The sequence below is a fragment of the Panthera uncia genome, chromosome E3, assembly GCF_023721935.1.
Source record: "Panthera uncia isolate 11264 chromosome E3, Puncia_PCG_1.0, whole genome shotgun sequence".
In the NCBI taxonomy this organism is placed as follows: domain Eukaryota; kingdom Metazoa; phylum Chordata; class Mammalia; order Carnivora; family Felidae; genus Panthera; species Panthera uncia.
The window spans coordinates 24,005,148-24,021,191 of record NC_064815.1 but is presented as its reverse complement, the minus strand read 5'-3'; the positions used below and the strand labels follow the sequence as shown (position 1 = coordinate 24,021,191).

General features: G+C 51.6%; 1 protein-coding gene across 1 annotated transcript in view; it reads right to left on the bottom strand.

Annotated features, from left to right (window-relative positions):
• The window catches only part of RFC2 (replication factor C subunit 2), a 19,073-nt gene extending 3,029 nt beyond the window's left edge, over positions 1-16,044 (bottom strand). The window contains exons 1-9 of the mRNA XM_049638775.1: positions 15,886-16,044; positions 12,410-12,479; positions 9,976-10,017; positions 9,574-9,680; positions 5,123-5,224; positions 3,923-4,023; positions 2,547-2,704; positions 2,213-2,278; positions 852-932 (exon numbers count right to left, since the gene is read on the bottom strand). Of these exons, the coding sequence (XP_049494732.1) occupies positions 852-932; positions 2,213-2,278; positions 2,547-2,704; positions 3,923-4,023; positions 5,123-5,224; positions 9,574-9,680; positions 9,976-10,017; positions 12,410-12,479; positions 15,886-16,040 (882 nt within the window). The 5' untranslated portion in view covers positions 16,041-16,044. The remainder of the gene's footprint in view (positions 1-851; positions 933-2,212; positions 2,279-2,546; positions 2,705-3,922; positions 4,024-5,122; positions 5,225-9,573; positions 9,681-9,975; positions 10,018-12,409; positions 12,480-15,885) is intronic.

The window sequence follows — 16,044 nt, the reverse complement described above, 5'->3', positions numbered from 1 at the left end:
AAGCTGAGTGTTCATAAATCTGAAGGCTGCCTTTATAAAGGCTGTGTGTTGGGGTCTCTGCCCAGGTCTCCCCTTTGGGTTTGCGTTACGTCTGGCCTCTAAACCCAGTCCGCCTCTGGCCTAGTTTGCTGGCAGCCGGGTGTGGGGGACCTCCCAGAATCGGGTCAATGGACTTCAATCGTACCACTGCCGCCCTGGTGGACCTGAGGGCCACCGGCACCCTGAAGATGCCCCCTGGGATCTGCACTTGGGACTGGACTCCATAATGAGTCTAGAAGTCCCCGGTCCTGCCTCTCCTGGACGACCAGGGGCCACTGGGTCCCAGTGAGCCATCCCCACACTCCTCAGGCAGGGCCAGAGGATGAAGTCTCCCTCCGCAGACAGATGGGGTCACTGACACGTAAGGAGTTGGGCTGGTCTTGGGTCAACAAAGTCCCCTCGTGGGGGATGTGATTATAGTACAAGTGTGTGTGATTCTGAATCGCAGGTTGAGTACTTGTCAGCGGTGGGATTTAGAGCAAGAAATTCAGTCTCTCGCAATCAGTTTTCCCCTCTGACGCGTACCCAACTCCTAGCCTTGTTCTAAGAATTACGTGGAGGGGGCGCCTGGGTGGCTCAGTCGGTTAAGCATCTGCCTTCAGCTCAGGTCATCATCTCCCGGTTTGTGGGTTCAAGCCCCATTTTGGGTGAGCAGGAGGCCCCCTTCAGGTGAGCCCCGCTTTTCTCTCTCTACCTCTCACTCACTCACACCCTCTCTCAAAAAAAAAAAAAGAATTCAGTGGAACGACGCTTGTGAAGTCCCTAGCACAGAGAGGCTCCCCCCGTGTCAGGGACGCAGGCGCGAGGCCAACCTTGTACGCTTCATCGATGTTGGCGTTCACACAGTGCTGGATCATCTCCTTCACCAGCAAGGGGTGGGGCTCGTCGCAGACCTGAGCAAACCGGAAAGGAAGGCCTGTCAGGGGCTGAGGGGGCCCATCCGGGGAGGAGCCCCGACAGACCAACTGGGGGGCCACTGGTATAAGCAACCTCTCAGCTGGCTTTCCTCCTCGAATTCTCCGGCAAACACGACCAGGTTTGGAAACGTCCCTCTCACCACCAGATGAGTCACCAGACAGAATATGGTGTTCCCCTCCCCAGTGAGGAAGAGCTTCTGACACGTGGTTACAGATTCCCCAGGCACAAGCTGAGTCAACAGGGGCTGACGGAATCTTCTGTCTTATTGGAAGCCATCAGCCACACACCTTAGGTCACGAGGTCCCGGGAGGGCCTGCCCGGAACCGCTCAGAATCCACTTAAGAACCGGGAGCTCTCGTGGGCCGACCTCCTACCTGGAATAGGAACCGGATTCCCCGGAGAGGGTCCCTCACTCCAGAGCCTGCAGGTGGTGCGGGGGTGTCACTGAGCCTGGGGCCACCCCCCTGCCCCTGCCTCCACTGGCCTGGAGACCCCACTCCACCCTCCAGCTCAGGATCCACATGTACAACTTCCAATGAAATGCCTTCTGCCCTCCGCCGCCCTGGGATTTGTCTTCCCAGCTTAGTTAACTTCCCTCAGAAACCCTCCAGCCCTGGAACGTCTGCTCCCAGATGACCTGGGGCCTGAACTACCTAGAGGAGACTAAGCAAGTTCCCAGAGTGTCCTCGAAAACACATTTGCCACCAGGGGCTAAACAGGCTTTCAACGCGGCTCGAACTTGCTAAGGTCTGAATACATGGGGAGCTCTACCCAGCCTTTACCCCCAAATAAGAGGGAAGCTGGTCTCCAGCACGCAGACCCCGAGTTGTCAGGATGCACTAGCCAGTTTTCAAAAGTATTCCCGGGAGGAAAACCCTTTGCCAATGTGGGAGAGCGGGAATCTTTGTCCCAGGGCTGGGTGGGTGCGGAAGTGTGGGGGGGGGGGGGCAGGGGCTCAGCGTTCGCCCTCCAGCAGTGGGACCATGTGATCTCGGGGCGCGCGCGGCGGAAGCCTGCGTCCTCGGCCACCAGATGCTGAGAACCTCTGCGAGCAGGGCCACATGAGGGCCCTCGGGGTGACCCTGGGGGTGGGTGAGCGACCAAGGCCACCTCCCCACGTGCAGGGGCGCGCCCGACACCCTCCGGAGTCTGCGCGGGGCGAGCACACGGGGACACCCGGTGCAGGGGCCCCAGCACAGCCGGCGGTGGCAACACCGAGGTGCAGGACCCCCGGGGGCCCCACCGGCTCCTGTACCTTGAACACGTTCTCGCTGTTGATGAAGCCGAAACCCGAGAAAGTCGACTGCAAGTTGTTGAGCGCCTGTGGAGGAACAAGCGCACGTGGAGGGAGATTTGCGGTCCTGCCCCTCCCCCTCCCGGGGTCCTCCCCCTACCCTCCCAGGCTCCTCCCACCACCCCCTCACCCTGCGTGGGAGCAGTACCCCCCACCACAGGTCTGCCCTCCATCAGCCCCAGGCCCCGATGGCGTGTGGGGTTTCCCCGCCCCGGGGCTGTGCCCCAGCGGCCATTCCCTGCTTCCCCCTGGGACCAGGGGCACGAGCCCAGGAGGTGGCTGCAGCCACACGCACCTGCCTCATGTCTCCCTGGGCGGTGAAGATAATGGCTTCCAGGCCGTCGTCTGTGTACTGCACCTTCTCCTGCTCCAGCACCGTCATCAGCCGGGCCAGGACCTGGGCGTCGCTCAGCTTTGTGTAGCGCAGGACTGCGCAGCGGGACTGAATGGGCTCTGAAGGGACAGGAGGGTGAGGCTGTCCCCAGAGGGCGGCCTGGTGGCACTGTGCGTGCATCAGCATCAGCCACGCCGGCACCGCGCTCCCTCCCCCCAGCCTGTGCTCTCTCCGCCGAAATGAGGGCCAAGTTTCAAAGGATCAACCAAGAAGCGGCAACAGGAGAGGCCTCTCCCCAGCACTGCCCCAGGCAGCTTCCAGAAGGGGAAAAAGACCCTCCAGGATAGAGACACCCACATGCCACAGCCTGCTGGTGAGTCAGTGCTGGGTGTCACCGCCCAGCCAGTCCAGGGTGAGCACGGGACATCTTGTGGTTTCTGTAAGGGCTCCACAGGAGATTCTGACCACAGCCAGGGCAGAGAACCGCTAGACAGACAGATGCAGAATTCCAGAAGCTGCCCCTCACCGTAGATTTAGACTATGACAGCAGCTTCTCTACAATCCCCAAGCCCCATTCGGGTCTCCCTGTCTGTCCTGTGCTCACACACGCCTTCAAGGAATGCACTCCTGTTATGTGCATTAAAAAATCCTGGGAGTCCTAAGAGTCAGTCCATTTCAACTTCTCTGGAACCAGGAAGCTCCATAACATAACCTTAATTATGTATTTGGCTTATCAGCACCGATAAGAAGAGCAATTAGTTCCGATGAGTTCGCATTTAAAAGCAATCAGTAGGAGTGGTTTGGTCGGGCTGAGTGTGGACTCTTGATTTGTGAGTGAGGAAGCAGACAGACCTCAGGGAGGGCCGGCCAGGCGCCCGGTCAGAGCGGACTGACGGGTAAGCTTCCACAGAGGGGGCAGTTCCTGGTAATGACAAAGCCCCACGTGCAGACTGAGACCGTGCCAAGCGCTCAGAGCCGGCAGAAAGTGCAGGAGCACGTCTGGAGCAAGGCAGGGACCGTGGCGCTACCTACAGATCAAAGTGTCGCGTGTGCCTGCGATGGTGCAAGAGTCACATGGGCCTGGGATTCCAGTCCCAGCTCCTCAGCCTGCTGTGTGACTTTGGGCAAACAACACGACCTCTCTGAGCTCCAGTGTTCTCACCTCTAATGTGGAGCTGATAATACCTTCACATAGAATTACAGAAGATTAAATGCAAAAGCTGATTCTGTAGTGCTCAGCCCACGGCAGGCAATCAAAAAGCCCCTGCTGTTCTGTTGCTAAAGAGCCAACGTGAGCGCCACGTGTGGACCCCATGCCACGCAGAGCTGACCCTCACCTATGATTTTATCCGAAGCGTTACAAGCAAGAGCGAAGCGAGTCGTTTTGGAGTAGATTTCCATGGTTCTCCTCAAGGCTTGCTGGGCTCCATCGGTCATACTGAGAAGGAAAACACAGGGGCAGCTCGCCACTGGGACCCAGGGCCCACTGGACACAAAACCCTCCCTAGAGACCCTGGGAGCCCTGATCTCCAGACTGAGCACGCTCAGCTTTTCTCCGGGATCCGCGCGGGTCTCACATAGGCAGGGAGGTGAGACACTCACCGCTATGGGACCTTAGGCAAACTACCTGAGCCGGGGCGGGGAAGGGCAAAATGGGGTGAAGGGGAGAGGGAAACACAGCCTTGCAGTTACGGAACGAGTAAGTCACAGGTATTAAAGGTACAGCACAGGCGCGTCTGGACGGCTTAGTGGGTTAAGTATCCGACTCTTGATTTCCGCTCAGGTCACGATCTCACGATTGGTTAGATTGAGCCCTGAGTCGGGCTCTGCGCGGACGGTGAGGAGCCTCCTTGAGATTCTCTCTCTCCCTCTCTCTGCCCCTCCCCTGCTCTCTTTTTCTCAAAATAAATAAACGTGAAAAAAATTTTCAAAGGCACCGCATAGGGAAACATAGTGATATAACAGTGTCGCACAATGACAGATGATAGCCACACTTGTGATGGGCACAGCGTAACGTATAGATGTTGAATCCCTATGTTGTGCACCTGAAACTAATGTAACACTGTGTCAACTACACCCGGAATCTTTTTTAAATAAATAATAAATACATAAATAAATAAATAAAATGCACTAGGGGGGGAAATCCTACGTAAGCCTCAAAGTCACCTATAAGGAGATAATGATATGACCCACCTCAGAGGGTTAGGACGATTAAATACCACTGAACTGGATGCTTGAAAATGGTTAAAATGGTAAACTTTATGTGTATTTCACCACAATGAAAAAAATGCATCATTTAAATTATTCACGTAAGTGATGTTGGAACCAACACATTAACTGACTTATGTCTTAGATGAATGTTTGTAATAAAGATAAGGTTCAAGGCTCAGGCCACTACAAAATCGCTTTCTGAAGATGCGATAAGCCAATCTGCCCCAAAAGTGCAAAGGTGAGAGTTTTCCCTCCCGACTTCATATTAAATCCAACAGGGGACTGACAAGTCAAGGTCAATGTCTATACTTGGCAAAGCACTCTACCTGTCTGCTTCATCGAGGATCATGATCTTGTGCCGCCCCTTGGGGAGGGTGACTTTCTGCTGGGCAAACATTTTGATTTTGTTCCTCACGACGTCAATGCCCCTGAAACAACAAGGCAGAACGGTACCGTCACCTTCTGAGACAAGTCCAAGTGCCTTCATAGGGACTTCCAACCCCCGGAACGCCACCATGGAAACGACTTTCGTTTCTAGGGTTTTGGGGCAATTCGAACTTTTTATAAGGATCAACAGTTCGTTACTTTTATTCTTTCTTGGAGGTCTCCCAAAAACCAAATTTACTTCTTTTGCTGGGATGAAACTCATTTTATCTTGCAATTACCCTAGGAGTCCAACGGACCCTTTTATAATCTGGGGTCCATCATGGGTCTAAGCGACCTTATTCTTTTTTTTTTTTTTTTTTTAATTTTTTTTTTAATGTTTATTTATTTTTGAGACAGAGAGAGACAGAGCACGAGCAGGGAAGGGGCAGAGAGAGAGGGAGACACAGAATCTGAAACAGGCTCCAGGCTCTGAGCTGTCAGCACAGAGCCCGATGCGGGGCTTGAACTCACGAACTGTGAGATCATGACCTGAGCCGAAGTCGGACGCTTAACCGACTGAGCCACCCAGGCACCCCTAAGCGACCTTATTCTTGAAACTCTGTATCTTCAGAGTAACTGGCAGTGTCATCATCCTAGTAACTATTTCATCGTTACTTATCAATTATTCCCAATGACGCTAAAAAGGGGATTGTCTTAAGAAAACGCAAGGCTGCTGCACTCGCCTACACGGGTGCCATTGGTTAGTCGTGTGGAAAATAGTCACTACCGCCCTACCCTCCAGTGTTTTGTGTCCCTAGGGGCACTGCACTCCCTTTCCAGAAGGTACAAAAGAAGTTCAAATACGCCCTCTTTGTTGTTTTTAAAGCATTCATCGACTGCAGCTGAAAATTCAAAACGCTTCCTTTTCCACCTACAACGTCAACGAGAAAACAGATGACAGGAGGGCATTCCATATTATCAGATAAATCAGAAAATGACCACAGAGAGACAACGAACAGCACCCAGACGCTAATGAGGACGGTGAGGCTGACCACAGTCAGACCACCCCACGATGCCAGCATCGTCGGTGAATTTTCTCAAACTTCAGCATCAAGGAATTCACAGTGTAGTTCCGAGGACAAAAAATACAATATATTTCCATCCAGTTAGTCACTCGACAGGAAGGACTTCATTCCCCGGGATCTTGTGACAAGAACCTGACCATCCCGGTTTGCTTAAAGGTCACGTGACAGTCTTCTCTCATCTCCTATGATGTGTGCCCACCAGCATGTACGGGGTAGTTTACGGGGGTCAAGAGCTGAAGGTAGGCGGTGTATACGAAGGGGACCGGAAGGAAACAGATGGAAAAAAAAAACAATCCTTGTACTGATTGTTCAAATTGGTGTTAATAAATCTAAAGTTGGAACTATTTTATAATTATGGGCCATTTTCTCAAGATGATGAGCCACCAGAGTTTTCAAAAGTAGTGAGTCTGACGAATCAAGTGTGAGTAGAACAGGAAGTGACAATAGGCTAGAACCTACTTGTATCTGACATCCGGATTCGGTATTTACAAAATGGATCAATCCCAGGGCCATTTGCGACAACGGATGAGCGGTTAGTCATATTTGAAGGGCATTGCCTGTTTCAGGGATGTATGGATCTTCGAAACCAGCAAAGTATAGGGGCGCCTGGGTGGTTCAGTCAGTTAAGCGTCCAACTTCAGTTCAGGTCATGATCTCACGGTCTGTGAGTTCGAGCCCCGTGTCGAGCTCTGTGCTGACAGCTCAGAACCTGGAGCCTGTTTCAGATTCTGTGTCTCCCTCTCTCTGACCCTCCCCGTTCAGGCTTTGTCTCTCTCTGTCTCAAAAATAAATAAATGCTAAAAAAAAAAAAATTAGGGGCGCCTGCGTGGCTCAGTCGGTTAAGCGTCCGACTTCGGCTCAGGTCATGATCTCACAGTTTGTGAGTTCGAGCCCCGCGTCGGGCTCTGTGCTGACAGCTCAGAGCCTGGAGCCTGCTTCAGATTCTGTGTCTCCCTGTCTCTCTGACCCTCCCCCATTCATGCTCTGTCTCTCTCTGTCTCAAAAATAAATAAAACATTTAAAAAAAATTTTTTTTTTAATTAAAAAAATAAAATTAAAAAAATAAATAAAGAGCTGAGAACCATGCCTCAAGGAATCACCAAAGACAGACATTTTTATTCAACGGTTCCTCATTTCATAATCCTCTACTATTTTTATCTAAAGAGTAAACAGCACAGGGGACGCCTGAGTGGCTCAGTCGGTTAAGCTTCCGACTTCGGCTCAGGTTGTGATCTCGCAGTTCGTGGGTTCGAGCCCCGCGTCGGGCCCTGTGCTGACAGCTCGGAGCCTGGAGCCTGCCTTGGATTCTGTGTCTCCCTCTCTCTGCCCCTCCCCCACTCACGCACTGTCTCTCCGTGTCTCAAAAATAAATAAACTTAAAGAAAAGAGCAAACAGCACCTCACACCCATCAGGATGACTACCACCACCAAGGAAAACAGAAAATAACAAGCGTTGGTGAAGATGTCGGGGAACAGGGCACTGTTGATAGGAGTGCAAAGTGGCACAGCCACCGTGGAAAAACAGTGTGGCGGCTCCTACAAAATCTAAACTGAGTGGCCGAAAATCATCCAGCGAGTCCATTTCTGAGCATATATCCAAAATAACTGAGGCAGGGTCTCAAAGAGCTGTTGGTACACCCATCTTCACAGCGGCCACAAGATGGAAGCGATACAGGAGGCCGAACCAGAGGAAAGGATAAGCAAAATGTGGCGGTCCGTCCTCGCAGGGGGATACTACTCGGTGGTAAAAAGGAAGGGCATTCTGACACCTGTTCTAACACGGAAGAGCCCCGAGGGCATGATGCCGAGCGACACAGGCCCGTTAGGAAGAGACAAATGCTAGAGGATTCCACCTCCGAGAGGTCCCTAGAGGAGTCAAAGTCGTCGAAACAGAAGGTAGAAACGTGGCTGCCCAGGGCTGGGGGAGAAGGAAATGGACAGTCGTTGTTGAACGGATATCCACTCTCGGTTCTGCAGGGAACCGAGTTCTGGGGATGGCTGCACAACAGCGTGAACGTACTTAACGCTGCTGAACTGTGCTCTTGGAAATTCTGAAGATGGGGGGCGCCCAGCTGGCTCAGGCGGTAGAGCGTGTGATTCTCGATCTGGGGGTTGTGACTTCAAGCCCCACGTGGAGTGTGGAGATGACTTAGAAAGATAGAAATAAAATCTTAAAAACAATTTTTTAAGATGACACATTTTACGGTTATGTGTATTTTACCACAAAAATTAAAAATAATTTTTAGGGGCGCCTGGGTGGCTCAGTCGGTCAAGCGTCCAACTTCAGCCCAGGTCATGATCTCTTGGTTCGTGAGTTCGTGCCCTGCACCGGGCTCTGTGCTGTCAGTGAAGAGCCCACTTTGGATCCTCTGTCCCTCTCTCTCTACACCATTTCCTGACTCACTCTCTTTCTCAAAAATAAACAAACATTAGGGGCACCTGGGTGGCTCAGTTGGTTAAGCGTCTGACTTTGGCTCAAGTCATGATCTCACAGTTCGTGGTTTCGAGCCCCACGTCAGGCTCTGTGCTGACAGCTCAGAGCCTGAAGCCTCCTTTGGATTCTGTGTCTCCCTCTCTCCGCCCCTCCTCCGCTTGTGCTCTGTCGCTCTCAAAATAATAAGCATAATATAAATAAATAATAAGAAAATACAAATAACTTCTAAAACTTTCACTAAAAAAAGGGGCACCTGGATGGCTCCATTGGTTAAGTGTCCAACTTTGGCTCAGGTCATGATCTCGTGGTTCGTGGGCTCGAGCCCCACATCGGGCTCTGTGCTGACGGCTCAAAGCCCAGAGCCTGCTTCAGATTCTGTGTCTCTCTATCTCTCTCTCTTCTCCTCTCCCACTTGTGCTCTATCTCTGTCTCTCAAAAATAAACACTAAAAACATTTAAAAAAAACCAAAACTTTCATTAAAAAAACCCACAAAGTGGCAGTGCCTGGGTGGTTCAGTCAGTTGGGTGTCCGACTTCAGCTCAGGTCATGATCTCATGAGTTCGAGCCCCGCATCAAGCCCTCTGCTGTCAGTGTGGAGCCTGCTTTGGATCCTCTGTCCGCCCCCCCCCCCGCCCCTCCCCTGCTCGTACTCTCCCTCTTTCTCAAAAATAAAAACATATAAAAAAAAGTAGACGAGCAGTTCAAGTGCTTATGATGCCACGTCTACAGGCTAGAGACTCTCATTCTTGTTCACCGGGGAGGATCAAAGGAAAACACAGAGCTGGCGAGACAAACTCCAGGTACAACACAGAACTGCAGAAAGGCGGTTTCTATGGCAACTCAACCTCAAACACCCGTCACCCTTCAGGGGGTCCTAACTCCCAGGTGTACCTGTCGTTTGAGGCGTTGAGCTCCAAGACGGCGTCCTTGAATGCTGGGCCCAGCAGGGCGCGTGCCAAACACAGGATGCTTGTAGTTTTGCCCGTTCCTGGGGGGCCCTAGGAGGGGATCGAGGGGGCTTCAGGCCGACAGAATGAACTCGCCTCAGCTCTCGAGTTACTGTTCCCCACTGTTGCGCTCGCCTCCCCCTCAAACCCCCACCCCAAATCAATACGGCCACCAACCCACAGGCCTCCTGACCACCTGGAGCGGAACGCTTCCCTGCCAAGAGGAAGGGCCAGGGCTTCGGTGGCCATGGGCCTCTCTGACCAGGAAGCTCTGCGCACTTAGGCTCTTGGAGGGAAAGTGAGACTCTAAGACGTCCAACAGGGAGGGCCGGGACCAGGTACTTACAGCGATGATAATATTGGGCACGTTCCCTTCTCTTGCAAAGACCTGAAGAAAGAACTGTGCATCAGAACGGACTCACCTGCAGACCTGAGGCACCAAGCGTCCGCAGCCACACAGGCCCGTGGACTAGCACGGCCACCAGTTTCTCCACGCGGATGCCCCACGGAGCTCTCACCTCTGCATATTCCGAACCGAAGTCCTCATTCCCCCTCACACCTGAAACCCCACTCAGGCTTCCCCTTGTGTGGACTGTCAATCCTATTGCCCATGCCGGGAACCGGGAGGTCATGGCTATCCTGGACTGGGCCTCCCCTACACCCCCTGCCCCACATAGTGCCTCAATTACAGAGGCCTGGCCATCCTTTTTCCTTTATCTCAAGTCCATTTCCTTCTCTTCAGCCACACTGCCACTTCCTTTGTCTATGACCTCTCTCCTGGATCGCTTTTAACTGGCTGCTAACTGGTCTTTAATCCCGCCCCACTCCCATGCATTTTCCCTACTGCAACCACAACCAATTTCCCAATTTTCTAGAATGCACATCTATTAAAACCTTTGCACCTGACTGATGCCCTTGAAGGACTCCTTAACACCCTCCCTATGAAGCCCAAACTCTTCCACAGGGCTCATGAGGCCATGCTCACCTCACCAGCTCATTTCTCATACCTCCCCATACACACGCTCTACAGCCTTGTTACCCTGTGGGCTCCAAGGACCAGCAGCATCGGCATCCTCCGGGAGCCTGTCAGAAATGCAGATTCCCTGGCCCCACTCCAGACCTACTGGATCAGATCTGCATTGCTACCAATTCCTACACCCATTAATTAATTAATTGTAGGCAATTCCTACACCCATTAATGTCTGGAAAGCACTGTTCTGTGTGTTCCACTCAGATGGCATCCCCGCCCCTCCCCCAGAGCAAGCTAGGCCCTCTCACCTCTGGGCCTTTGCACATGCCATTCCTGCTGCCTTCCCTAGCTCCGCCCCCCGCTCCCCATGTCTGGCTAACTCTCGCTTACCTATCTTTGCCGTCCCTTGTTCCATTTGAGAATTAAGATACTGTGAGCAGGTTTATTCCCTGATTGATTCCACAGCAGCCTGTACCTCCTCTGGCAGACTGCTCATCACAGTACCTGTTGATTTCAGCCCCTGTGAGACTAAATCCCACACGGGCAAGGGTCATGTCTATTTTGTCGACCCTTCTATCAACAGCTCCTAACACTGGACCATATCTGGCCCACGAAAGATACTCAAATATCTGTAAAATGAGCAAAGGTATAAAAGAAATAAATATCTCGGTAGCTGTTGAAGTCTAAGTCCCAGTTACTGCAGAGATTGTCTCTGTCAGGTCTCAAACGGCTGGGCTTCTAGATTCCGCCTGAAGACCTCTAGAACTAGGATTTCAAAGCTTACTCTGCGGTGAACATTTCTGCTTGTTCCTATTCCTGTCGTCCTGAAGCCGGCTGTCCTGTCACTTAGTCCCTCTAGGAAGGGGTTGGCAAACTACTGTAAAGAGGTGTTGGGGGGAGGTGGGGGCCATCCAGCCTAAGGCCTGTTTTTATAAGCCTCCTAGCTAAGAACAGTTTCTACATGTTTAAAGGATTGTTTTAAAAAATTAAGAATATTGGGGTGCCTGGGTGGCTCAGCCGGTTAAGCGTCTGACTCTTGATCTCGGCTCAGGTCATGATCTCACAGCTCGTGGGATCGAGCCCCACGTCAGGCTCTGTGCTGACAGCAAAGAGCTTGCTTGGGATTCTCTCTCTCTGCCCCTCCCCCACTTGCACTCTCTCTCTCTCTCTCTCTCTCTCTCTCTCAAAATGAATAAACACTAAAAAAATTTTAGGGGAGCCTGGGTGGCTCAGTCAGTTAAGCATCTGACTTCGGCTCAGGTCATGATCTCACAGCTTGTGAGTTCGAGCCCCGCGTCGGGCTCTGTGCTGACAGCTCACAGCCTGGAACCTGCTTCGGATTCTGTGTCTCTGTCTCTCTGCCCTTCCCCCGCTTGCACACTCTCTGTCTCTCTCTCTCTGGAAAATAAACATTAAAAATGAAAAAAAAATTTTTAAATAAAAAATAACAAACAAAAAATTTAAAAATTAAAAATTAAGAATATTGGACAAAGACCTTACATGGTTTGCAAAGCCTAAGCTATCGACTAGTAGGTCTTTACAGAAAAAGTTTGCCATCCCTGCTCTAGAACAACACAGAACAAGTCAGAGAAACCCCCTCCAATTAGCCAGCCCTTTAAACATGTCAAGTTATCCACTATGGCTTCTAGTCTTCTCCAGACTGTCTCTCCATCCCTTAATTCTTCTGGCTTCCAGGCCCGCCCCGCCCCTCACTATCTCCGCCGTCTTCCTGCAAATGCCTTGAGCTTGTCAAAGCCACAAGAATGTGACTTAAGATCAGCTCAAAAACAAAACAAAAAAAATTACTCACCTCCAGCCTGCTCACAGTGTCTTCATTGCCGACAATTTCACTCAACTTCACTGGCCTGTATTTTTCAACCCTGTTTTTAAGAAAACACATAAAAGATCTTGACAGGGCTATTTTCAGAAGGTCTAAAAGAAAGCACTAGAGGGTAATCCCGAGAGCCCTGTCAGAAGGCTACATAGGGGCGCCTGGGTGGCTCAGTCGGTTAAGCGTCCGACTTCGGCTCAGGTCATGATCTCACGGTCCATGAGTTCGAGCCTCGTGTCGGGCTCTGTGCTGACAGCTCAGAGCCTGGAGCCTGTTTCAGATTCTGTGTCTCCCTCTCACTGACCCTCCCCTGTTCACGCTCTGTCTCTCCCTGTCTCAAAAATAAAATGTTAAAAAAAAAAAAAAAAAGAAGGCTACATACATTGAATTTAAATATAGGAAATGCTGCAGGTTTTAAATTTCAAGAGGCATCTCAGTGCCATTTGAAAGGTTAAGCGCCTAAGAATTGTGCGCCGAAGGCTTCAAACCCTCCGCAGCAGAGGAACACCTGTTGTTGCTGGAGAAGGGCCAGCGCGGGCCATCTGGAACAACGTGACACTGTGCAGCGGCACAGTCGGCCCGTCACAACAGAGTCTCAGAACATGAGGTGCCGACACCTGATCTGACGGACCCGGGCGCAACCAAGCCCCGTTCTCGTCCCTCACCTGCCACTTTCTGCAGACTTGTGCCAGGTGCACCGCAGGGCTGGCTAGACAGACTCCACAGGCCGGCCCTGTGATCCTGTGTGGACAGGCTAGTGGCTTACTCAGAGCCATGCTTCTCTCCTTTTAAATTAGTAAGCAAGCTAGGTCACAAGAAGATGACCTTCTCGAGCTCTGAGAACAGAAGTGGGAGTGGATTTGCAATGATGTGACCATTAGTACTTCCTCTGCCCTTTATTTATTTTTTATTTATTTATTTTTAATTTTTTTTTGTTAACGTTTATTTATTTTTGAGACAGAGAGAGACAGAGCATGAACAGGGGAGGGGCAGAGAGAGAGGGAGACACAGAATCGGAAACAGGCTCCAGGCTCCGAGCTGTCAGCACAGAGCCCGACGCGGGGCTCGAACTCACGGACCGTGAGATCATGACCTGAGCTGAAGTCGGACGCTTAACCGACCGAGCCACCCAGGCGCCCCCCTCTGCCCTTTATTATACTCTCTGATTTACCCTCGGCCGGCATCCCCTCCAGAAGCAGCCTCATGCAAAGAAGCTTGTCTGACACATAGTACAGTCAATAAAGAGCTCTCCTCCAAGACCAGCCATTGGAGCATGCTTGTTCCAACTCATTTCTTGTTCCTACTCAGCCCTTTCCAGGTGGCAAGCACTGTGCAAGGAGTTCAAGATCTTTTATTTTTTTTTCAGTTATTTATTTATTTTGAGGGAGAGAAAGCGGTGTGTGCGTGGGGCAGGGGCAGAGAGAGAGAATCCCAAGCAGGCCCCACGCTGTCAGTGCAGAGCCCAACTAGGGGCCTGATCTCACGACTGAGCCACCCTGGTGTCCCAGGAGTTTGAGATGTTAAGGGCCGCAAAGTGGAAGGTATAGCAACGAGCGAGACATTGTTCTTGCTCTAAAGGCCTTTCCTATTAGCAAGCATACAGAGCTTAACAAATCCTACTACGGTGCTAAACTGGTTATATAAACCAAGGGTTGGGGTACCTGAGTGGCTCAGTCGATTGAGCGTCTGACTTTAGCTCAGATCATGATCTCGAGGTTCGTGAGTTCAAGCCCTGCATCAGGCTCGCTGCTGTCAGCACAGAGCCCCCTTCAGATCCTCCGTCCCCCTCTCTCTCTGCCCTTCCTCTGCTTGCTCTCTCTCAAAAATAAGTAAAACATTAAAAAAAAAAAAAATACAAGGGCTGTGGAAGCCCAGAGGAAGGGAATCACCACCGAGGAATGTAGGTGCTGAAATTTAAGCTAGACTTTGAACAAGGCAAACATGTTCCTCCTTCAGGGCCTTCAGAGGGGCTCCCCCTGCCTGAAAGCTTTCTCCACATTGCCACATGGCTTACTCCCTGAATTCCAGCCTTTGCTGAAATAGCTCATCAAAGGCCTTCCCTGACCACCAGACCCACTTACCCCATGCCACCTGTCATCAGCAAATATACATGTCTACTTGTCGATTCTCTATTCTTTCCCTATCCAGTGGAAGCTCATGACAGTCATGTGTTTTGTATAATGAAGTAAGCATCTAGTGTTGTGCATAAAAAATGCAACTTAAGCCACATATGTAATTTTACACTTTCTAGCAACCACCTTAAAAAAGGTAAAAAGGGGCGCCCGGGTGGCTCAGTTGGTTCGGCATGTGACTCCATTTCAGCTCAGGTCGTGGTCCTAGGGTCATGGGATGGAGCCCTGTGTTGAGCCCTGCATTGGGCACCGTGCTGAGTGGAGCCCGCTTGGGATTCCTTCTCTCTCTAACTCTGCCCCTCTCCCCCACACTACCTCTGTCTCAATTTCAAAACAAATTTTTTTTAAAAGATAAAAAGAAAACGGGTAAAGTTAATTCTACTAGTAATTTATTGAACCTAGGGGCTGTGCTGACAGCTCGGAGACTGGAGCCTGCTTTGGATTCTGTGTCTCCCTCTCTCTTCCCCTTACGTACTTGTGCTCTGTCTCTCTCAAAAATAAACATTAAAAAATTTTTTTTAATAATTTATTGGACCTAATATATCCGAAAGAGTATTATTTCAACATGTAGTCAATGTAACAATTACTAATGGGATTTTTTTAAATACTAAGTCCTGGAAATCCAGTGTATTTTGTACACTTAGAGCCCATCTCAATTGGGACTAGCCTCATTTCCAGTGCACTCCATAGACTCAAGTGGCTAGTGGCTGGGGGACTGGACAGTGCAGCTGTGGATAGCCCAGTGGGCTGTACTGCACTCCATTTAGGTGCCTGCTATGGTCAAGAGGGGTGGTCTGGAAGGATGGGCACACACACAGGCGAGAGAGTAAAGCCATTACCACGCGCATAGGGAGTGGGACCGGAGCGGATCATCCGTACCACACCTGTGCCCGTGAGGTGGCTTCCCATGTCACCAGCTCCTCTTAGCTACCCAGGATGCACCTTGTGCACGCAACCCCGAGTTCCGAATCTGCAACCAACGCTTCCCGACATCAGAGTCGCCCCAGGCACAGCGCCGGGTGCTGAGTGGGTGGTCACAGGAGGCGGCTATTAACACAGTCTGTGATCACAGGTCTCGGTTCTGACCGAGGACACACCCCCCCCCCGACCTCAGACCGGCCACTCTTGAGCTAGGTGGGGTGAACGAAGCGCATCCCTCGCCCTCTCCAAATACTAATGTACTCGACGCCGTCCCGGGACCTCCTGCTCCACTAAGGAGCCCCTGGAACAAGCTCCAGCCCCTGGATTCCCCACGGGACGCGGCCCGCCCACTCGCCCACCCACACGTCCAGAGCACCCATCATTTATGGCCTAGGTCCTCACCACGGCAGCTCGTAGTGGCTCGCGCTGCCCGCGGTCTTGCCGGAGGCGGGGGCAGGGTCCTGGGCGCCCAGCTCTCCTGCCTCACCGCCGCTCTCCTGCACCTCCATTCTCCCGCCGCCTCTTCCCGCGCCCGAAGCCCCGCCCTGTGACGCCATCACG